At 42.9% G+C, this 23,476-nt stretch overlaps 1 protein-coding gene across 2 annotated transcripts; it reads right to left on the reverse strand.

Annotated features, from left to right (window-relative positions):
• Positions 1-1,787: 1,787 nt before the first annotated feature.
• On the reverse strand, positions 1,788-21,699 carry CALCOCO1 (calcium binding and coiled-coil domain 1). Of its 2 annotated transcripts, XM_006883909.1 has the most exons (14): positions 21,544-21,699; positions 21,157-21,259; positions 20,174-20,364; positions 18,258-18,416; positions 17,014-17,162; positions 13,561-13,651; positions 6,161-6,316; positions 5,499-5,753; positions 4,968-5,093; positions 4,463-4,558; positions 3,993-4,101; positions 3,554-3,753; positions 3,088-3,194; positions 1,788-2,132 (listed from the first exon to the last, which is right to left on the reverse strand). In XM_006883909.1, the coding sequence occupies exons 1-14, from the start codon at positions 21,697-21,699 to the stop codon at positions 1,955-1,957; spliced, it is 2,076 nt and encodes a 691-aa protein (XP_006883971.1). In that variant the 3' UTR covers positions 1,788-1,954. The 2 variants fall into 2 exon arrangements, with proteins under 2 accessions (XP_006883971.1, XP_006883972.1); XM_006883910.1 differs by lacking the exon at positions 6,161-6,316 and having other exon boundaries at positions 1,955-2,132; positions 20,174-20,265.
• Between the last annotated feature and the right edge of the window lie 1,777 nt (positions 21,700-23,476).

Here is a 23,476-nt window from a genome sequence, read left to right on the forward strand (position 1 = left end):
TATAGGCCAAAAGAGGGAGGGGGAAGGGGGTGGGAAAAAGGAGGGATGGGGGGAATCCCAGGCGGGTGATGGATGCCTCTGTCAGCCCAGCTCGTATTTATTAATAGTCTTAATACGGGAAGCAATAAAGGAAGAGAGGGATTCTATTAATTAAATCATTGTTATAATTAACTTTCATTAAAGGAGGATCAATAAAGAGGGGTTGAGATGGAGAGAGGAGAGATCCATTATCTCTAATTTCCTTGGAAGGGATTCAGGGAATGAGATGGGGTTGCTAGGAGACAGAGACGTGAGTGAAAGAAGGAAGGATGTAAGATGTCATCCAGGTGGAGCTGGAAGGGGGGTAGACAGGAGGGATTCAGGTGGATGGAGGAAATGGAAGAGGTGGCCCACACAGGGACTCTGAAGAGAATGGAGAGTGGCTGATAAGGGAGCTACTGAATAGGGAACAAGGGGGCTGTAGGCATGAGCTTATGCAGGGCATCGCTGACAACCCTGGTGAGCATGGAGGTCTTTAATAAATACTTTACAATACGGTGTACGTGTCTCTCTAGCTTGTAAAGCTGGTTAGCATGGATGAATGTGCTTTTGTGACTGCAGAGTCAGAGTGGATGAGTGTGCAATAGGAGAGAGGGAAACAGGGAAGGAGGAATATCAGTCTTTAGAGGTAGAGGGCTTAGAGCATTTTTTATTAAGTGTATACTCTAAGGTGTATACTCTTGACAAGAGGACTGCCTGTTGTTTGGCTCAAGGTCCAGTGATGGTGACTAGGGCAGGTGAAGGCCTTCCACTGGACACACTCTGTAGCCTGGTTCCCACCCTGCCTCTAGACCCCTGAGACTGGGCTTTAAGTAGAGCTGATATACAACCTTCAGTTTTTGCCCTTCACCACTACAGAATTCCCCAATCCAGACCATTCCCTAAGACAAAGGTCCCCCACCTCTTCTCCTCTTCCCACTGGTAGCTATCACACCAAGAGGCACAATCAGAAAAATCACTGCCCAGCATTCTCCCACAAGATGGCCCTCCTCCCTCCTCTACCAGGGTCTGGGAGCCAGAGGGGCAAGTCCCCTGTGCTCTAGTCACACTCATGATAAGAACACATTTTATTAGAACAGTTATACATGTCATATAAATATATCTGTCCATACTACAGGTAGCAGGGAGGGATAAGAGAAAGGAAGCTCTTATTGCTGTGGGGGGACCTGAAAAGGGAGGAAGGATTGGGAAATGTGACTACTTGCTCCCCCAACCCTCACAGAAGGCACAAATGCATTATTTCTTTCCATGTGAGGATGCCAGGAGGAGTGGCAGAAGAGAAAGTACAGGAAACCTCAAAAATACAAAAGGAACTTCCAAACTTAGTATCTAATGCTATGGAAAAGGCTGGGGTGAGAATGCAAGGGGAACTAATGAAGCCTAGAACTGAAGGAAACCTGAAGAGGTCATCATGTTCATGCTGCTGCCTCTATGCAGGCCTCAGAGAACACTCGGTAAACAAACATAAACCCCAAATAAGAGAGCATGGGGTGCCCCAGGAATTGGCTTTGGGGCATCAAAGGGGAGTGTATGTGAGCATATGTGTGAGTATGTATGCCCTCGTGGTCTGGTGGCTGGTGAGAGTGACAGAGGCAGCCAGGGCTAGAAGTGGATGATTCTATTTCCACAGGCAAAGGCTGCCCTCATCCTCCAAAACCGTTTTCAGGAGTAAATTCAGCAACTGCTTCCAACAAGGACCCTTGACTAGGATAAAAGAGCCAGGTGGGAGAGGATGATGTAAGAGAACTTGGGGTGAGATAGGGCACACTAGGGAACAGTTCTTATGAAACCCAGTGTGATGGAAAATAGGCATGAGACCTAGGTGTGTATCTGTGCAGGAGTGTGAGTGTGAGTGTGTGAGTGTGTGTGTGTTTGTGTGTGTTTGTGTATGTGTATGTTCTAGGAAAAGAAAAGATCATTCAAAGGTAAAAGGGTCCTGGGTGCTGAAAAAGAAGTGTCCATCCATGTGGTCCTCCAGGGCATCCTTGTCATTCTCAGCAGGGAAGCGCTCCTTACAGATAGGACATTCCTTCCATGAGGGGATGGCAGGGCCCCCAGTGCTGGTCTCTGACAGAGAACTCACTGCAAAGCCACTGGAGAGAGATGGAGGGGACAAGGAGAGGGTCAATGTGCTCCCTGCTCTTAGAGGTGACTTACAGACTCAGGAAGAGAGGCCCATGTCCCTGGGATCCCCATGATCTTGTTCCTGACAAAGTACTCTGGCCCTTTTTGCTCCTAGCCTGTTCTCTGTACCTGGCTCCTCCTTGTCCTCTGTTTAGTTCCTGCTGGTCTCTGTAGTGCAGAGCCCATCCCCCAACTCTCTGCTCTCCTCCCTCCATCTCCGTCTGCTGCCTAATGAGGCTGAAAATGAGTCTGACATCGTCCTTCATCTTCCTGTTCCAGCCTGAGAAGGATGTCAGCATCACCCCCGCCCTGCCTGGAGTCCATCTCAGACCCACACAAAGCTGGGCTCCAGATGACAGACTGTCTTCCCGCTCCCTCCCCTTCAGACCCAGAGAAGAAAAGTAAAGGCCAGAGGGGGCAGGCTGGTACCTGAATCCCTTTACCTTCCAAAGGGTCCCCAGGGAAGTCAAGGAAGAGGGACAGCATCTCAGGAGTAGCCAGAGGGAGGCTGGATCCTAGTCTTCTCTCCCACCCTAGTCCTGGGGACCTTAGTCACCTCCCTTTCTCCCTTGAGCCTAGGTACCTACCTGGTAGTTGGGGAAGGGGAAGGGGCAGGAGAGAGGGTATGCAGGGCAATTTGGACTCCACGGAAGATGGTGCTAGAACAACACAGAAGCCAATTCAAGGCACAGCCTCCGAGCAGCCCATGCATACTGATGATATGGGGGAAGGGTTAGTTTGAAGGCACCTAGGATTTGAGTGATGGCTTATTTTCCATCAACCACATGTCCTAACTCCATTCTTGACTGGATGAGGCCAAGAAAGGGGATACTGGAGGAAAGGTGTGTGACTGTTCACAAGAACGTCCTTTTTCACTGGCATCCTCCCACCTCCCTCTCCCTGTCTTCCTCACTTGGCACTCACCTGGCCATGTCATAGAAGGCACTGCCCAGCTCAGGAAGCAGCAGGTTGGCTTCCTCACCCCCATTTTGCACGGCTGCCATGAGGACTGACTTCTCATCTTCGGCTTCCTGGGCACCAAAGAGACAGGGCTGGTTTTAGGATATGGATCCATGTTGAGAGAGGGGGTAGCACATTGGGACAAATAAGAGGACTTTTAATAGAAGATGTTTTAATAGAACTAGTGGGTAAGAAGATAACAAATGTGAGACAGCTAGGATTGAAAGTAGGGAAGCTACTGGGTTGGAGTGGGTTTGGGGATGGTGCATACTGAGTGACCTTAAAAAGAGGCTGGACACTGGCTTGCTTCCACTCTTCTAAATAAAAACAGAAATCTTTACAGGGCTAAGATTTTCTACTCTGGAGGCTAGAATAGCTGGGTCTGGGCCTAGGAGCCTACCCTCTCCTTTTAGGTTCTTTTACTGCTCACCGAGTCAGAGCTACTGTCCTCAGCGGGACCTGAGAGGTGAGGAGCAATGGGTGTTGGCTGGCTGATGATAACTAGGGGAGAAGCCTCTCGGGGCCCAGATGGAGAGGAGACTGGGTCTCCATGCTCACAAAGGCCATATGGTGGGAGCCTCATGTCTTCTGGGGATTCGTCCTCTGAGTCCGTCAGAGCAGCTGGGCAGCCTGTAGGTGAGGGAAGAAGGCAGAGAAGGATGTGTTGTGAGGGGCACGGATGGGCAGGGTAAAAGTCTTCTCTGGGTGAGGGGATTTGTTAAATTAAACAGGGCTAGGGTCTGGGGCGGGGGGGGGGGAGATAAAACACATAGAAGGCAGTGGCAACTCCCAGAGGGGTAACATAGAGCTTTTTCCAATAAGAACAGAGCATGGGGAAGGGGAATCACAAGATTTAGAGGTGTACAGACTCAGTCCGCCCGCAGCTTCTTCATCCTCTGTGGCAGCATCTTCATTCCACTTCTCATCTGCCACCTTCTCCAGACGGGCTTCCAGCTTTCTCATGTATTCTAGTAGTTCCTGAAGTTGGGAAGAGGTGGGTGCAGAGGCCGCAAGATGCCAATCTTGCTGCTGGCAGAATCTTTCCTTACATCTGAGATGAAGTCTTAGTTCCTCAGGGTTAGATGCATTCAGAAAAGAGTGGGCAATTTATATGTTCTCTGCTTCCCAGGAGCCCCTCTTCATTTCCTGTACCCCTTTCTTCCTTATCTACTTTCTCCTGCTTTCTAGTCAGCTAATAAAAGGAGTCATAGCCCATTTTTAGCCTCTGGGTCTTCCTAGAGACTCCAGTTTCTAAACTAAGAGCTGACAGGTAGAAAACATTTTTAGCTCTCAAGTCCTAACGACTGGCATCTATTGGGGCTGAGTTATGGATTCTCACCTGCTTTTCCTCCTGCAGCTGCTCCTTTTCCTTCTGGAACACACGCAGGGCTGACCGCAGCTCTGTCAGTTCCCGCTTACTCTCTGACAACTGTACCTGAGAAAAAAGGGCCACATGGAATCTGGAATCTAGAATGTGTTTCCCAGAACCTGAACTCTGGGACCCAACAATCTGGAATCTGTCTCTCCATGGCTTTGCTTCTCTCCTGCTCTGACAAAGGCACCATTCTTTTTACATGAGTCTGAGATCCGGCCCGTGACTCTAGAGTGTGGTCCTGGATGACAGATAACATCATGGCTAGGGTACAGAGTTCCTGGTCATACAAAAGTGGCAGTCTATAGTTCTAAGCCATGCCTCTAAGCTCAGGATGTGTGTCCTGAGAAGATACAGACGCATGCCAAGTTTTAGCTACTGAGGACACAACCCAACAACTAACTCACCTAAGTTCATATTCAAAATGGTGTGAGGAAGCCAGGGGACCAGGACTTGTGGGTGGGAGTCTCACCAGGCTAGAATCCTTTTCCCGGGTCAGTTCGGTCTTTAGCACTTGATTCTGGGTCCTCTCCTCCTGAACTGCTTTCTCCAGTCGAAGGATCTCTGCGCTCAGCTTTAAGATCTTGTCCTTCTCTGCCTGAGAGTTGGCCAAAAAGGAAAACAGGGGGGTGATAATGAAGAAAAGGGGGTGCCCCTGGCATGTATTGAATTATTTTTCAACTAGTTTCTCCTTCTTGCTTTCTTCATTCAATATTCACCCTGACTAAAGGTCAGGAAAGGTATTATGACATGTTTAGTAAATGTTTCTAAATAAAAAAAGACAACCAAGAAAGAGGCTTTGGAGATAAGGATTAGGATACTTTGGTTAGGAATAGGTAGTGACTGGAAAATGGAATGATAACTCTCTCATTGCTCTGTCCACCCCAAGTCTTTCAAGGTTTGTAACCTCCCTTTCCTCCTCCCACAGTATGTGAGCACATATAGGAGTCCTCATAGATACAGGATCAGTGATTGTTCACTACCAGCCCCCTCATCCCTCTACCTCCACACTCTGTAGCAGCCCTGCCCTCTCCTTGCTCCACTGGCTTTTTTCCTCCTTTAAGTGCAGACTGAGTTCAGCCAGCCTGCCGCTGACTTCAGCCATTTCCAGGTGGCTTCGGTGTAGCTCAGCAATGGTCCGGTCCCTGGCTCCTGCTGCGCTGGCCAACTCCTCCCCAAGAAGGGCTGCTTTCTGCTGGCTTGAAGCTGCAAGCTCCTGGGCTCCTCGAAGCTGCTCCTTTAAGGGCTCCAACTCAGCCTCAGGAGAAAGGAAGAGGAAGAGATCATGGCTCCCAGGGAACACTTAAGTCAACCAAGAAGGCAATCAGGGTCCCTCTTCTACCAGGTTTCCACCCTTTACCCCATCACCACATTCAGAATTCAGGGTTGTTGTTTAATATTTAGTCATGTGTTTCCTTTCCCCTTTCTTTTGGCCATGTAGGCTTTTCTAGGGAGCTCTCGTGGCCTAGTGACAAGAAGCTGCACTGCAATCATGAAGGCACATGGTTCAAGGCCACCAGCTGCTCTGTGGGAGAATGCTTTGTGCATTAACTGCCTCTGAAAACCTGTAGACAGGTCAGCTATGGGTCACGACTCTATGGTACACAACAACACGGTTTTCTACAACTAGCTCCTGGTTCCTGTTGACTAAGGGCCTCCACTTACCACCCTCTGCCGGACCTGGCCTAGGGTATCCTTCATCTGGGCCACCTGGTCCTTTAGTCGCTGGGCCTGCACATGCTGCTCCTCCTGTTGGCCCTTGGCCTCCTGCAGCTCCAATTTCAAGCGATGGTTCTCCTGTTCTGCCATGTGAAGCTCAGCCTGATAGCGGTGGAGAGGTGAGGAGATGGTGGGTAGGTAATGTGAGAGGTCAAGATTCTACTTCTCAGATTTGAACACAAATGCAAGAATTCAACCCTTGTCAGTTCTTCTTGGTTCTTGGTTCCAAAGGACTCAATCCTGAACATAGTGTCAACAACTTCTGAAATGAGGTATCTAGTTTCAAAGCCTATGGTCTTATATGAGTCTAGGTATCCTGTGTCCCATTTCTATTTCTGCAAGCCTCCTCTTAGGTCAAAACAGTCTGGATGTCCTTACAGGCTGCTCAAACTCAGCACATCTCTGTATGAAGTCAGAATCTACCTTTACCCCATCACAGTCTTTCCTACTTGCATTTTTTTTCTTTTTATTTTATTTTTTTAGATCGGTTTGCTCACAAAGTTTATATACATTGTGTTTCACACTATTCTTCATTCACATTGTGTTCCATACAATCATTCCCTTACATTGTGCTTTATAAAATAAATTACCATTGGACCTTGCCCATCATTACCCTGTCTTTTCACCTGGATCCTTCCCATTTGCTTCTCCCCTCTATCCCAACCAAACTGTGCAGCCCAGTGGTTTCACCCCTACCTATCCTCATCTTTTCACTCCCCCCCCCACCTTGAGTTCATGTACATGTTTTACCAGTTATCCTTCTATTTTTACAATAATGGTCCTAAGCAGTATTTGTCCTTATGAGCCTTTCTGTCCAAGTCACTCAGGCTGGAGACGTTGGTTCCATGCTTGACTCTGGTCTCTCTCTAGCAGCCCCCACAGAAGAGACTATTGCATCTCCACCCTCCACCATGTTAACTTAACATGCTAAGTTGCTAGTCAAAAGGCTGCTGGTTCAAATCCATTAGTTTCTCTATGGAAGAAATAGAAGTAGTCTCTACTCACTGAGATTTATAGTTCTGGAAACCTGATGGAGGATCCCTATGAGTTGGAATCAATTAGATGGTAATGGCTATTTTTGATTGATAAGTTTTACAGAGCAGACCACATTTTTATTCCATGGACTTCCTGGTGGGCTTGAATAACCAATCTTTCAGTTAGCAGCTAAGTAGTTAACTACTGTGCCACCATGGCTCACACATTCAATAGTCTTCAAGTATTCTAGATTCTAAGCTTTTCTGGATGTGTCTCTCCCTGTTCTTCCTTCACACTTTTCTCTACTCAAGCACTTTCTTTTTGTTCTGTGGAAACTATCTTCCATAGAAGTTTAGAGTTCCAAAAATGTAACTTAGGGGTCTAGCAAATATTTGATTTCAATTTCTTCTAAATTACTCAAAATTATGTTTCAAATATACACAAAATCACAAATTTATAAGCTAGAAATCACCAATAATCAACATGTACTTATAGGTTATTAATTCTGTGAAAACCTCAGAATGTAGTTTCTATTGTATTTTCTACAGAATTTAAGAATGTTATTGTGGTTGTTATGTGCCATTGAGTCGCTTGTGACTTATAGCAAACCTATGCACAATAGCTCTCAACCCTGGCCTATTCTCAGTGAATCCTACTGTCTCTGACACACCTGCCCCCATTATCCTAGTCAGTTTGTCAAACCATCTCAGCCAGAGTCTTCCTCCCCTGCACTATCCCTCCACCCTTCCAGAGTGATGTGATTCTCCAAGGACTAGTTCTTCTCTTGGTAGTTCAAACACTGATATGTTCAATATTCTTCTCTAACACCACAACTCAAAGGCATTCATGCTTCTTCTGTTATCATTTACTGTTCAGCTCTCTGATACATAGCAAGTATTTCAAGGAATTGCCTCTCCTAACAACTTATCCAAAGTATGTGAGATGAAGGTTCACAATCCTTGCTTCCAAGAAGCATTCTAGTTTCCCTTTCTCCAAGAGATATCTGTTCGTTCTTTTGGCAGTCCGTGGGATATTCAGTACTCTTTTCCAACATCACAACTGAAAGACATTGATTCTTCTTCTGTCATTCTTATTCACTGTCTAGCTCTCAGATGCATAGCAGGTAACTGGAAAGACCATCACTTGAATCTGGAACATCTTAGTCTTTAAATTTACATCAATACTCTTCAATACTTTGGAGAGGTCCTGATAGCCAACTTTACAAATCTTATATATCTCCTGACTGCTGGTACAAAAGGTGTTGATTGTGGAGCCAAGTAAGATTAAATTGTTGACAATTTCAATCTTTTCTCCATCTATCATGATATTGCCTATTGGCCCAGTGATGAGGACATTTGTTTTCTTTTCTTTTCTTTTTTTTTTTTGTTGTTTTACTTTTTTGTGTGCTGTTGAATAGGATCTAACTGGCACAGGAGGGGATTTCTGCTCCTTCTCCAGCAGAGTACCTGGTGGATTCAAACCTCGTGCCTTCGGGATGACATGTGTTTTCTTGATGTGGTGATCTAAGCTATATTAAAGAATGTAGTCCTTGAACTTCTGCAGCAAGTCCTCCTTACTTTCAGCAAGCAAAGTTGTATCATCTGCACAACACTGGCTGTTGATGAGTCTTCCTCCAATACTGATGCCACATTCTTCATCACAGAGTTCAGCTTCCCAAATGTTTTGCTCAGCATACAGATTGAATAGGTATAAAGAAAGGATGCAACCTTGACTTTGAAATTTGATTTTTTGAAATTCCTTGATTTTCTTGATTTTGAATCATGCAGTGTTCCCTTCCTCTATTTGGACAACAGCTTTTTGGTCTAAGTATAGGTTTTATATTAGCATTCTGGAACTCCCATTCTTCTAAGTATTAGTCAAAGTCTGTTATGATCCACACAGTCAAGTGGCTTTGCATAGTCAATAAAACAAAAATAGACATTCTTGTGGTAGTCTCTGCTGTCAGCCAGGATCCATCTGACACCAACAAAGATGTCCCTCACACACGGTTTCTTTTAAACACAGCTTGAATTTCTAGCAATTCTCTGTCAATGTTCTGTTCTAGCTGGTTTTGGATGATATTCCAGATTTCTTCTAGTCAGTTGGCCAGGTTATCTATCTTCCAAATTTCCTGGCATAGACTGGTGAGTGCATCCAGGGCTGCATCTGTTAGTTGAAACATGTAAATTGGTATCTCATCAATTCTTGGGGCCTTATTTTTTGCCAATGCCTTTACTGCAGCTTGAACTTCTTCCCTCATTACTGACTCGTTATTATATGCTATTTCTGAAATATTTCAGTGTCTAGCAATTATTTCTTGTACAGTGACTCTGTGTATTCCCTCTATCTTCTTTTGATGATTCTTGGATCATTCAAGATGTTTCTCACAGTGTCTCTCAGTTTTGCAATTCAAGGCTCAAATTTCTTTTTCAATTCTTTCAATTTGAGAAATGCTAAGTGAGTTCTACCATTTTTATTCTCCAGTAGTAGATCTCTGCACATTCCTTTTTAATATTTTGCGTTGTCTTCTAGAGCTGCCCTTTGAAATCTTCTGTTCGTCTCTTTTACTTCTGCATCTCTTCCTTTTGTTTTGGCTTCTTAACACAGTAGTGAAATTTTCAGTGTCTCTTCTGACATTCATTTTGGCCTTTTCTTCCTGTGTCTTTGTAATGACCTTCTGCTTTCTTCATGGATGGTATCATTGATGTCATCTAGTCTTCAATCATTATTGCTCAATACCACAAACCTATTCTTGAGATTACTTTTTTCCTTTTTTTAAAAAAAACTTAATTTTAATGAACATTTACAGAGATTTTGGATTTTCATCCATTCATTGTTGCACTTTTCTAACTGCCCAGCCCTCCCCCACCCCAGTTTGCTTCTCTCTTTGAAAAGTAAAAGAAAAATTCCTACCCCGAGTATACTCCACTATGCAACCTTAATTCTGAACTCTTGTGATAACCATAATACCCTATCATATATCACTTTTAAACTGTTATTCTTAAGATGATTTTTAAATTCTGGTGAGATACACCCAAGATTGTATTTTGGTTCTTGTGGATTGTTTTCATTTTCTTCAATTTGAACTTGCACATGAGTAATTGACGGTCTTTTCCACAGTCAGCACCAGGCCTTGTTTTTATTGCTGATATTGAGCTTCTCCAATGATTCCTTCCACATATATGGTCAATCTGATGCCTGTGCAGTCCATCAGGTGAAGTCTATGAGTATAGTTACTGTCTGTGTTTCTGAAAATAGGTATTTGCAATGAATAAATAATTAAATATACAAAACTAAATCATTTGATGTCCAGCCTCATTTCTGTCCTCAAGTCCACAACTTTCAACTATCATTCCTTCTCTTTCCCCCTCCCCTAACTTTTGCATTTCAGTCACCAATTTTATTAATGCATTTTGAATGCATGTTTGGTCAATTTTGTTGTTGTTGTGTACTGTCAAATAGGATCTGACAGGCACAGAAGACTGCTCTTCCTTTTCCAGCAGAGCATCTAGTGGATTTAAACCACTGGCCATCTGGATTTCAGTGCAGCTTCTTGCCACTAGGCCAACAGAGTTCCCTTGTGTTTGGTCAATTTCAGACTGCAAAAGTTGGTAGAAATTCTCAATCTCTTAATCTTTGCTTTAGTTGTTGGTGTGGATATGTGGGTAACAGATATATTAACAAGTCTTTCTTAAATACATATAGATAATATTCTGTCACTCATAAAACTGTACTTCATGATAGATTTGCAACAATCTTTTTTTATTATACATGCAACATCATTATTCCTTAATTTTCCATTGCCAGCATAGTAGATCATAAAATTATCTGATTCAAAGTGGCCAATCCAGTTTGTTTTAGCTCATTAATACCTAGAATGTCTATATGTTCCATTTTTTTACAATTTCTAGTTTTCATATTGGCAGCATCATGATAGATGGTGAAGAGAATGATTGTTAATAGTTTTAGCTTGCTTGGCTCCACAACCAACACTCTTGGTACCAGCAGCCAGGAAATTAAAAGTCAAACTGCATCTGGAAAAGTCTGCTATCAGGGATCTCTCCAGAGCAATGAAGTCAGTCTGGAGACTAAGGTGCACCTAATCCAGGTCATAGTCTTCACAATTATTTGCTATGCATCAGAAAGCTGGACAGTGACTAAGGATGATAGAAGGAGAATTGATGCCTTTGAACTGGAGAAGAGTAAGAATATACTGTAGATTGCTAGGAGAACAAATAGGTTCATCCTAGAGAGGGGGAAACCAGGCTACTTCTTGGAGGTAAGGATTCTGAAGGTTCATTTGAAATATTTTAGGAATGTTGCAAGGAGTGACCAGTCCTTGGAGAGGGATATCATACTTGGGAGGGTGAAGGGACAGTGCAAGAGAGGAAACCTCGATGAGATGGATTGATTTAGTGACTGGGTTAATGGGGGAGGTGTGTCAGAGACAATAAGGTTGGCTCAGGATAGAGCAGGGTTCAGAACAATTGTATATAGATTCACTAAGTCGTGAGGGACTTGATGGCACATCACAACCATTTTTCTTTATTTATACTTCACACATTCCAGTTATTAGTGATGTCTGCAGCTGTTTCTTGCCTTTGGTGACTTTACATCTGGCTCTACCTCTAATATTATATCTATGTGTGTATCTCTATTGTTCACAGAGTTTTCAAAGGCCTGTTCAGAAGTGGATCATCAATCCTACTTCCTACTCTATCTTGGTATGGGAGCTCTGTTGAAACTTGTCCACCAAGGTTGACCCTTCTGACATGTGAAACACTGGTGGCATAGCTTCCAGCATCACAACAACCCACAACTTATCTTAGTACAGAAAACTGATAGACAAGTACAGTACCGTACCAATAAGAGGAAACATTAAACAAATAAGCACATATGCATCTAAGCTGTAAAATAAGTGACATCATGAAAATCACTCCACCAGCTCAGCAAATTGACAGGTAAGTGTTGTATCTCTAATAGCAAACCATAGAAACAACCAAGTATACAAATATCATGGCACAGGACACCTCTCTCGGGTCCTGCCTGAGGCCTGGTGGCAGGCATATGAGGAAGGGAGTCCCAGCCAGCACCTCTTCTGGGGCCTTCTGGCTGAAACAAAAGGGCTGGGTGGCAGCAGGATAGGGTCTGATGTTTAAAAATTGCTCATTTGTAGCTACTTGTAATATAGGTGACTCAGGTTGTTCTTAATACTATATAATCAAAACAAAATATACTAATTGTTTAAGGTTGATGGAACAGTCATCCATACTGTAATTGAAAATCTTTCCTTCAAAATGACCTCAATGCTTTTACAGACCTTAGAAGTAAAGGCAGTCTCTTTAGATTCTAGAAGCTCTGATGTTGCTTTAGATTCTAAAAATCTTTAATCTTTTACTAAAGATTTTTTTGGAGAAGATCCACTCTTTGGGTCATGAGCAAATTTTTCTGAAGTCTTGCATTGTTGTTGTTGGTGACTGCCTTTGAGTCGAGCATGACTTATGGTGACCCTATGAACAAAAGGCCTGAAGCCTATCTATAACTATCAACATTTATCAGTTCATAGAGTTTCTGGAGGCATGTTGTTAAGGAAGTAGATGCCACTCCTGCTTCCAAGGCTTATATAAAAATGGAGTGAGGGCTACAGCTTTTATTTTATAAAAAAATCAATTAAAATACAATTTATGAAATGAAACATTGCCTTTATTTGATGAGGCACACATTATGGTGCTCCTCCATAAGATCTAAGAAGGGTTCTTTTGATAGAAATGCTTAAATTACTAGGCTAATTCATGTTCCCTTTAAGTCTTTTTTGATGTTTTGTTTTGTTTGGGTTTTTTTTTTGTTGTTGTTGTTGTTGTTGTTGTATACTGAGTCAGATCTGACTGGCACAGAAGGAGATTGCCCCTCCTCCAGCAGAGCATGTGGTGGATTTGAACTGTGTGTCTTTGGCATTGCAGCGCAGCTTCTTGCCACTAGGCCACCAGAACTCCCTTTGTAATGTTCTTTTGAATTGTTGTGTTGGTAGAGAATATTGTCTATAGCATGGACTGCTGAAAGAAAAAAAAAGCAATGTTTCATTCTCTTGTACATAAGCTGGAGCCAGCTCGCTGGTACCTACCAACCACAATCTCTCTAAGAAGGTGTGCCTTCTTCCTGGCCCTCTGGAACCCTCGAACACTTCATTATACTTCTCTGTAGTATTTAATATTTTGACTCTGATGAATACTGATTTAAGTACATTTCTTACCTTCCCAAGGAAAGCATGTACAATCACTACATTTTCATTATCTTTGGCTGTCAGGACACAGAAAGAATTCCATAAACACTGGATGAACAACTGACAAACCAGCCAACACTGAGGCCCTTACCTCGTTTTGCTCCTTGTCTGCTTGTACTTCTTTCAGTTGCCCAAGCAGCTTCTTTTGTTCCCGAGTCACGACCTTGACTGTGTCTCTAATCCTGTAAGAAGAAAGGGCTTGAATTCTATCTTACCTTGTGGTTGTCAGTCCTTCCACTGGCCTCCTTCAGGCCCAGAATGCTACTTAGTTCCAGGATGCTCACAACACCAAACTAAAATGTTTCCATTTTAAGCTTCAAGAACTAAGGTTATTGCTTCTAGAATATGATATGCAAACAAAACTTTTCTTCTTTATACTTTTTTTTTTAAAAAAATTTATTATTTGTGTGTATGTGTACCATCAAATCAGATCTGACTGGTACAGGAGGAGATTGTCCCTCCTTCCCCGGCAGAGCATCTGGTGGATTTGAACCATGCCCCTCTGGGATTGCAATGCAGCTTCTTTGCCACTACACTACCAGAGCAGCTTCTTTGCCACTAGACTACTAGAGCTCCCCTTGTTTATACTTTTAAGATATGTCCTGTTGGTGGCTTTTTAAGTGTTTTCACTCAAGAGATAAGGAGGCATCCAGTGTTTGGGGTTTTGTTGTGTTTGTTTTAATAAGGGCAGTCACCATTGATCTAGTCACCACTGACCAACTTCTGGTCTACTTTAGAATTTAGCAAACTTTCTAATAAATGGCTAGACAATAAATACTGCAGGCCTTTTGGGTCATGCAATCTCGGTGGCAGCTACTCAACTTCGCCATTGTTGTGCAGAAATAGTCAGATAATAGGCAAGTAAGTGTGTGGCTTTTCCAGAAAAATCTTTATGAACACTGAAACGTGAATTTCAGATAATTTTCATATGTCATAAAACATCTTTCTTTATATTTGTTTTCAACAATTTAAAATGTGAAAATAATTCTTAGCTCACGGATCATACAGAGATGGCAAGCTAGATTTGGCCTGTGAACCACAGCTTGCTACTCCTGGCCTATTTAGTCTCTAATCTTTTCCAGCTGTTCAGTTTGAGGTCTGCTCTTGTACGCCATGACTTAGAACACAGACAACTCACTGCCATTGAATTAGAACTGACTCACAGAAGACCCTTCAAAGGGTTTCTGAGGGGGACTGCTCAGTTTTCTTACACAGAGCTGGTGTTCTGTGACCTGTTAGAAAGGTGCTGCTTTTGCCTTTACAGTGCAACTCCCTACTAACTATACCACCACAGCTCCCTAGGTGGCTAGCAGAAAAATGAAACTTATTCTATATGAGGGTGCTCTAGTGGGTTAGTGCCAAGAAGCTGCTTTACAATCCCAAAGGCATGTGGTTCAAATCTCACAAGCTGCTCCGTGGGAGAAGCCTGGGTAATCTCTTCCCCTGCAATTAACTGCCTCTGAAAACACACCAGCAGGTCAGCTATGGGTCAGTTCCAACTTGACGGTACACAACAATGACAACATTCTATATAACTTCAGAGGTATAAACCTGGCCCAGTGGGTGGCCCTTACAGGAAGGTAAAGTATGGTTTATTCAATAGATTGAAAAATGGCAGTTATTGAATTATTTAAATAGGCTACTTTTAAATAGGTAACCAGAATGCTTCTCAGAGGCAAGGAAGGTAAAGTTTTGTCTTAGTTACTTGGGGAATGTTATCAGAGGAGCTAGTCTCTGGAAAAAGCCATTTTAGGAAAGGTAGAGAGACAGGAAAGGAGAGGACGTCCCTCAATAAGATGGACTGACAGAGCGACGGTCACAATGGGTGTGAACTTGGCCGAGGTTGTGGGGGTGTTCCAGGATAGGGTCAGGTTCAGACCTGCTGTTCACAGGGTCACTGTCAGTCATAACTGACTGGACAGCATCTAATAACAACAACAAGACCTCTGCTTATCTTCTCTTAAATATCCTGGGTGCTACATTCCTCTTAGTGCTAAGATTCTATTATCTTAAACCTTTTTCAGAGGGGAAGATTACATAACATTTGTGAATTAGCAGTTTTAATAGTTCCTTAAAAAATAGTAAGAACAGAGCATAATATTATTCTTTCCTATGGTAAATCTGAACCTCATCCTCTATTATCTTGTATTGACTTTTATAAAAAAACCCATTTTCTTCTTCCAGATCTTCTCTTCACTCCTAGCTCCTTTTTAACTTTTGCTGCACAGTAAATAGCTATTATTGTTTCTGAAGGCAAAAATCCTATGCTGTTGGATCAGCTAAAACTCATGGTCAGATCCTATAAGATTGCCACTTTGTTTTTGGGGTTTTTTTTTTGTTGTTGTTTTGTTTTGTTTTTTAGATAGAACAGAAGCATAAAAAACAGGGGGCCTGGCAGTTCCCATGACTGAAGGCCTCAAGCCATTCTGAGTATTTATTGAAAATCATAAGGAAGGTAAACAAAGGAAAATCATAAGGGAGTAGAAAACAAAAACAAGGGATCATGGGAAGTCTTTTGCTCTATTGTTTACTTTATGCTTATCTCAGGAGGGAGAGATTCAGTAAATACAAACTAAGAACAATGCTGACTCTTAGGGAATGCCTTAGTACCACAGGGTGAATTCTAGCTTGTATTAAGCCTCCCTCATATCCTGATATATCATTTGGTTTATTATTAATATTAAATTTTATATTAGGCTCCCCACATTTCCCCTCTTTTGTTTAAATCATAATTTTGTGGTCATCAAGACGAGCATGATTTCCTTCAACATTCATTCTTGTTTGTTTTTTGTTCTCTTCATCCCTGAGCGATCTCCCTTTCAGTTCCTGATGTCTTCCCAAAAAGACAGAGAAAGAAAGAAAGACCACCACCTTATCCAGAGAGAAAGCACCACCTTGGCCCAAGGTTCAGGCGCCAGAATGTTGCAGACCAAGGGTAAAGTATTTTTATAATTATTAATAATGAGACAGACTACCAAGAATGAGCTACAACAAAGAGCATAAAAAACAGGGGGCCTCTCTGGTGGTCTAGTGGCAAGAAGCTGCACTGCAATCCCAGAGGTATGCAGTATGAATCCACCAGATGCTCTGCTAGAGAAGGAGGGACAATCTCCTCCTGTACCAGTCAGATCCAATTTGACAGTACACACGCACAAGAAAATAAAGAAAAAAATTACAAACAAACAAAAAACAGAGGGCCAGCAGTTCCCATGACTGAAGGCCAGAATTGCCAATTTTTATGGGAGTGGACAGCCTCATCTTTCTCTTCCACAGCTGCTGGGTCTCAACTAACCTTTTGGTCAGCAGCTCAATGCTTAGCCTAGAATGCTACTGGGACTCCTTCTCTGACGGTAAGGAATATGGACTGCCGCTGGCAAAAATGAAACAGAGTTAATAAAAAACGATATCCTAAAATTACTGGAATAACCAGAGTTGAGAAGAGAAAGAAATCATGTGAAACAGAGCAGGTTTGCATGCCTGAACAGGATGTTGCAGTGCAGGAGTCATAGCAAGTGAGGCGATGCAAGCTGGGGACTCCCCTCACCTATCCAGCTCCACCTCCTTTGTCAGCACTTTCTCACTGATGGTCTGGATGTCATCTTCCAGCTCCAGGATCCGTGCCACATGGTCTCCCTGTTGCTGGCTCAGAACATCCCTCTCTTCCGTGAGTTCTCCATGGGACCGAGAAAGCCCCTGGAATTGCAATTCCCACAGAAGAACAAGTTAAAGCTCAACAGAACAAGGACTTAGAAGGTGCTTCCATACTCCTAGCTTGTCACTGTCATTGGAAAAGAAACAGAGGGGACGCTCGCATGCTTCTGAATGTGGACATCTTTGTCCTCCTCTAGGACTCTCATTTTCTGAGCCTCTGTATAAGTTTGGGAAGCGCCTTTTATTATATCAAGTTTCTTTCCATTAAGAATAATATTTTCAACTTTTTGAGGAAGCTGAACCTAGAAATTCCATACAACCCATTGCTTAGAAAATGAGAACAGAGGTTCAAACAGAGACTTGTACATCAATGTTCATAGTAGCATTATTCACCATCACAAGAACAGGGAAACAGCCCAGATGTCCAACCACAAACAAATGGACTGAGAAGCTGTGGTACATTCATGCAATGGAATACTATGCAGCACGCAGGAACAATGATTTTGTCAACTACTAGCTAACTTGGGAGGGACTGGAGAGCATTATGCTGAGTGAACTAACTCAGTCCCACAAAGACAAATACTGTACAAAACCATTATTGTAGAATGAGTATGAGGATCCAAGGGGGGGAGGGTGGAAGCAGAGGGGTGAAGATAGGCGGGTGGTGGTGGTAATCATAGGGTGGCACAATTCAATGGGGGGAGGTAAAGGAAATAAGAAGGATCTTTTGTGAAAAAACTATGTGTGCAAACTTTGTAAATAAATTAGTATAAAATTAAAAAAAAACCCAAACAAATAAAAAAAAAGCTATTTTAAGATTAGTTTAAAAAGCCCCAAACTCTTAGAGGTTGGAATATGGGTCTAATAAGGCTTCATGTGGTCCATTTACCAAGTAAGGGCACAAAATAAGCCCTGAAAGGTCATGATAGAACATCAACAACTGTCCATTTCCTTTCTGAGCAATTTTTTATTTGTAGAATCAACATGGAATTTTTATGCTATTGTTAAAAACAACAACAACAAAAAGAACAATATTAAAAGACCATGAATAGTTCCCTTTTACCCTCTTTACCGGGTCTTGGCTTTGGATACTGGTTGAACAGCCAGGAGTGGTTCCCTGCCTCACCCAACTCCCACCTTGTACTGCTCCATCAGCTCTGCGTGCTCCTGTCTGGCACTTGCCAGAGCGGTCTCCAGCTCCTGCACTCGGCTCCTTAGCTCTGTCACTTCCCTCTCTAGCTGCAGCTTCAGTTGCATCAGGTCATTTCTTTCTTGCTGGCTCTCATCCAGTTGGCTCTAGAGAGGGTAGGATGAAAAGGAAGGTGTGCTAGTGATGTACTGTCCCCATAACTCCCCAAATGCATTTCTGGGTTGCTAAGTTATATCAGTATGGTCTATGAAGAGATGCATATTGGAGACTTACTGTTCTGAATTCTGCCCAACTCCAAGCAGACCCAGCAGCTCACAGCAATCTGAACCCACCGACCTCTGCTTTCTTTTTCTCCTACCCTAGGCCTGGCCCCTTCCTTACCCAGTGATTGTAGGGATCCTTCCTCTGTCAGAAGTCTTTCTCTATTCAGAGACAAAGGGATGCCTGCCTTAATTTTACCTTGTTTGTTGTGGAGTCAGATAGACTTGAGTTCAAACTTCCAGTCCAATTTTACTACGTACATGAGCTCTGGTGGTGTAGTTTATACAGAATTGTGCTGCAAACCCAAAAGTTGGTGCCTCTCTGGTGGTTCAAATCCACTAGCCACTTTTCAGGAGAAAGGTGGGCAACTCCTTCCATGCAATGTACCTCTGAAAACCCCCTGGGGAGTTGGTTCCACAGTAATGAGTTAGTGACATGACTCTGAACAAATTCCTTAACTTCTCTGACTTTCTTATGTCCCCATCTATAAAGTGAGCTCTGAGCCTGGGTTGTTGTGATGTTTAAATGGTTATACTAAATGTAAGACTGTGAAGTAAACCAGTTGTCATTGTATTGATTCAGTTTTAAGGCAACCCTTGTGAGTCAGAGTAGAACTGTACTCCATAGGGTTTTCAAGGGCTGATTTTTTTGGAAGATTACCAGGTCATTCTGAGGTGCCTCTGGGCATGTTAATGGTTTGTATCACCCCGGAACTTCTGAATATAGAGAAGGAGCTCATATATATATCTGACTTATATAAGATATAAAGCTCTTCTCCATACTGCTGAGCTAATACCATTTATTTCTTAGACTTAAGTACCAGAGGGAAAGGGTTTGATTAATATAGATAAACTACTCATTCTCTTCTTCTGGGCCTTTCTTAGGCCTTACCTCTTGTTTGGGCAGTGCACTTCCTTCCCATCTGTCCCTTACCCTTGCTTTTCTTCAGGAAGTCTTTGTTAACATTTGCCTCCCCTATTTAATTCTTCTCTATGTGAGCCACTAGAAATACATGTCATGACTAGTATTTAACATTTTCAAGGAGCCACTTAAAAAAAAAAGAAGTGAGAAACAAGTGAAATCAGTATTTTATCTAACCCAATATATAAAATACTGTCATTTCAACATGTATATAAAGTAAGAACATTTCAATAAGAAACAACTGAATTAATTTATATCCTTTTCTTTTTACACTAAGCCTGTAAAATCTATATCTTATATACACAGCATATTTCAATTTGGACTAGCCATATTTCAAAAACTCAAAAACCACATGTGGCTCGTAACTCCCTGCCTAACTGCTCTCAGCTCTCACTTGCCCTGGAAATGGATCTTATCTTCTTTCTCTAGATGATCCGTTTGGATCTCCTACAGCTTAGGACAGAATATAGCACTTAGAGAGGGCAGGCTCATAAAAATTCTTTTGAATCTTTAGTTATACTGGTTTGTGGGCGGCTTGCTTTCTTGCCCTACATGTTCATGCATTTGTGTTAGATTGAGACTTTCCTGAATCCAAGACCTTATGTAACAGCGAGGACTTCAGTAAGGATATAGAGAAGGGGAAGGTGAGGTAGGAACAGACCCCTGGGAAAGCTATCATCCACTCCCTTGTACAAGAGCAACTCTGTTGTTCCGTTTTCACCTGTAGCACAGTTGCTTTGGGGACAACCAGCAGAATGTCAGAGCCACCATCAGCTTCTTCCAGGGTGACCAGTTCATCCATGGGTCTTGGTTCTCGGAATTGGAAAGGGGGACTCCGTCCACACACCCGGCCCTGGCGGTTCACATATCGGAACTGGTAAAGCTGGGCTCCTGGTTTGGGCAGGTAGCTGGCTGTGGGCAGAAGAACATATCAAGGACCCCAGTTACGATGCCAGGCCCTCACAAGCGCTTGGCAGGAACCCCTTCCATTAATGTGCACTGTCATCCACAGTTACTGCCCCTTGCTCAATTTTCCACATACTGTTTCTTCCTCTTCTCACCTCCAAGAGGCTTTTCTCTTCCCTGAGGTATTTTTATCCCTCCTCTATTTCTTAAATATATTGTCTCTATTGTCATCATAATAACATGAGTTACTTTTTTTGAGTACCTAGTGTGTACTCCTGTGACTCGACGGCACTTAACAACAACAACTGGGTACTAGGCACTGTACTAGTAGCTTTATACATATAATTTAAAAACCTCATATAGTGTCTCTACAGGCCAGGCATCCTCTTTTACAGCTAAGTTAACAGGCACACAGAGAGCTCAAGTAATTTGAACAGGGTCAGTTTGTATTTACAGCTGAGATTTAAACCCAGGTCTTTCAGAATCTAATGACTATCTTCTTCTCAATATATGATGCTAAATTTTCCTCTTCCTTTTCCAAGTTCCTTAAGAGTAAATCTTCCTTCTTTGGGTAGAAATCTAGACAAGATGCCTTCTCAAGCCAAGTCTCTGATTCTATGACAATCTTATGCGTACATGCTTGCTGAGCCTTCCTGGAGCTATTTCTCATTCTATTTATTTGTACTCCCCCCCCCATCTTCTGAACCAGACTTTTATGTTGCTAAGCCCACTACCTACTTCCAAACTTCTATCCCATTAGCTCTGCCCTCCCTCCCTGGTGTTCTGTATTCCTTGTACCTTGGAACTGGACACTGGCATGGATAGGTGAACTACCAGCTGTGTTTTCAGGCACTGAAGACCACACAAATGTATGGTAATCCCGAACACAGGCAGCCTCTACCTGTAAAAGCCCAAGAAAGGAGAAGGAGACAGATACGAGATTACCACATTTTGGTGGTGGAATAGGCTAAAGAATTAGACAGGAAACATGATGATGTTTCAGTGGCAAAAATGAGGAGAGACAGGGAAAGTGGAGAGGCACCAACGTGTCAGGGAAAGCAAAACTAAAATAAGAAGATTAGCTTTGCTTATTCAGATGGCCCCTGTTATCTGTGACATCCTTTTTGATTACGACATTACCCTTATTCCAACCAATACATGGTCCATAAGTGTGTTCCAGAATACCTTGAAGATGCCAATCCAGTCGCTGGCGCTGGGCACAGTGCCTGGGGGAAGAGTGTAGTGACATTCCACCTTGGTATTGGGGATGTAGGTCCGGGCAACATTCAGAAAGTTGACTCCACCCCGGGATGAGGTCCGGTTTAGGGATGATTCCTCCATGATGCCCTCTGGATATCTGTAAAGGAAAGGGTTGTCATCCTGTTAGGGATTGATGTGCCCCCAAAACGTGTGTTGTTGAAGTCCTAACCCTTATGTATGTAAATATGACCTTGCTTGAAAACAGGGGTTTTCATACGTTATGTTAATAAGATGGAACCACAAAGGAGTACACCATGAACACCAATAGTACCAGTATTCAAGAACTCAAAAGACATATTGCACTGGGAAAGTCTGCTGTCAGAGATCTCTTCAAAGTAGTGAAGAGCAATGATGTCAGCTTATAGACTAAGGGGCACTTAATTAATACTACAGTCTTTTTAATCACCTGCAGTGCTTCTGAGAGCTGTTGTTGTTGATTGCTGTTGAGTCAAGCATGACTCATAGCGACCCTATGAACAAAAGGCCTGAAGCCTTTCTATAACTATTGTCACTTATCAAAGTTCATAGAGTTTCCAGAGGCATGTTGTTTAACACATTGCCACACACTTTTTAAATTGACATCTGTGCTTAGAAACACATTTGCCATCATTTGCAGCAACATGTTAAGAAGTGGATGCCACTCTTAGACAATGAATAAAGATGACACAAAAAAGATACCTTTGAGTTGAGTTGTTGGATAAGAATGATAGGTATGGATGACTGCCAAAGGAACAGAAATGTCTTAGAGAAAGTGCAGTCAGAGGGTTCCTTAGAGATAACGATTGTGAACCTTGTCTCACAGACTTGGGCATGTTGTTATGTGCCATCGAATCACCTGCAACTTAGAGTGACCCTGTGTACAACAGCTCTGAACCTTGTCCTATCCTGAGCTAATCTCACTGTCTCTTATACACCTACTTCCATTACCTTAGTTATTGTGTCAATCCATCTCATCTGGAGTCTTCCTTTCCTGTGCTGTCCCTCCACCTTTCCAAGCATGATGTCCATCTCCAAGAAGTGGTCCTTCCTGGCAACATTCTCAAAGTATGTGAGATGGAGCTTCAAAATCCTTGCCTCCAAAGAGCAGCCTAGCTTCACTCTCTCCAGAACAGACACCTCTTTGTTCTCTTGGAAGTTCATGATATGTTCAATACTCTGCTCCAGCACTACAACTCAAAAGCATAGATTCTTCTTCTATCATCCTTAGTCATTTTCCAGCTCTCTGATGCATAGCAAATAATTGTGAAGACCATGGCTAGGATCAGGTACACCTTAGTCTCCAGGCCGACATCATTGCTCTTCAGCACTCTGGAGAGGTCACTGACAGCAGACTTCCCCAGTGCAATTAGTCTTTTGATTCAGGAGAGGCTATTCCTTGGACAAGGACATCATGCTTAGAAAGGTGGAGGGTCAGTGAAAGAAAAGAAGACCTTCAATGAGATGAAGTGACACAGTGGCTGCAGCAATGAAATAAAGTATACTAGAAATGATAAGGATGACACAGGATAGGACACAGTTCAGATCTGTTGTTTATGAGGTCACTGTGAGTCATACCCAACTTAATGAGACTTAACAACAAGATGTTGTTGTTGTTATGTGCCATCGAGTTGCTTGCAACTCATAGCGACCCTATGTTCAACAGCTCTAAACTCTGTTCTGTCTTGTGCCAATCACACTGTCTCTGACACTCCCATCCCGATTATCCCAGTCACTGAATCAATCCACCTCATAAAGGGCCTTCCCCTCCTGCGCCGTCCCTCCACCTTCCCAAGCATGATGTCCTTCTCCAAGGACCGGTCTCTCCTCACAACATGTCCAAAGTATGTTAGACGGAGCCTCAGAATCCTTGCCTCCAAGG

This window comes from Elephantulus edwardii, unplaced genomic scaffold (assembly GCF_000299155.1).
Source record: "Elephantulus edwardii isolate Elephantulus edwardi_28Jun2011 unplaced genomic scaffold, EleEdw1.0 scaffold00030, whole genome shotgun sequence".
In the NCBI taxonomy this organism is placed as follows: Eukaryota; Metazoa; Chordata; class Mammalia; order Macroscelidea; family Macroscelididae; genus Elephantulus; species Elephantulus edwardii.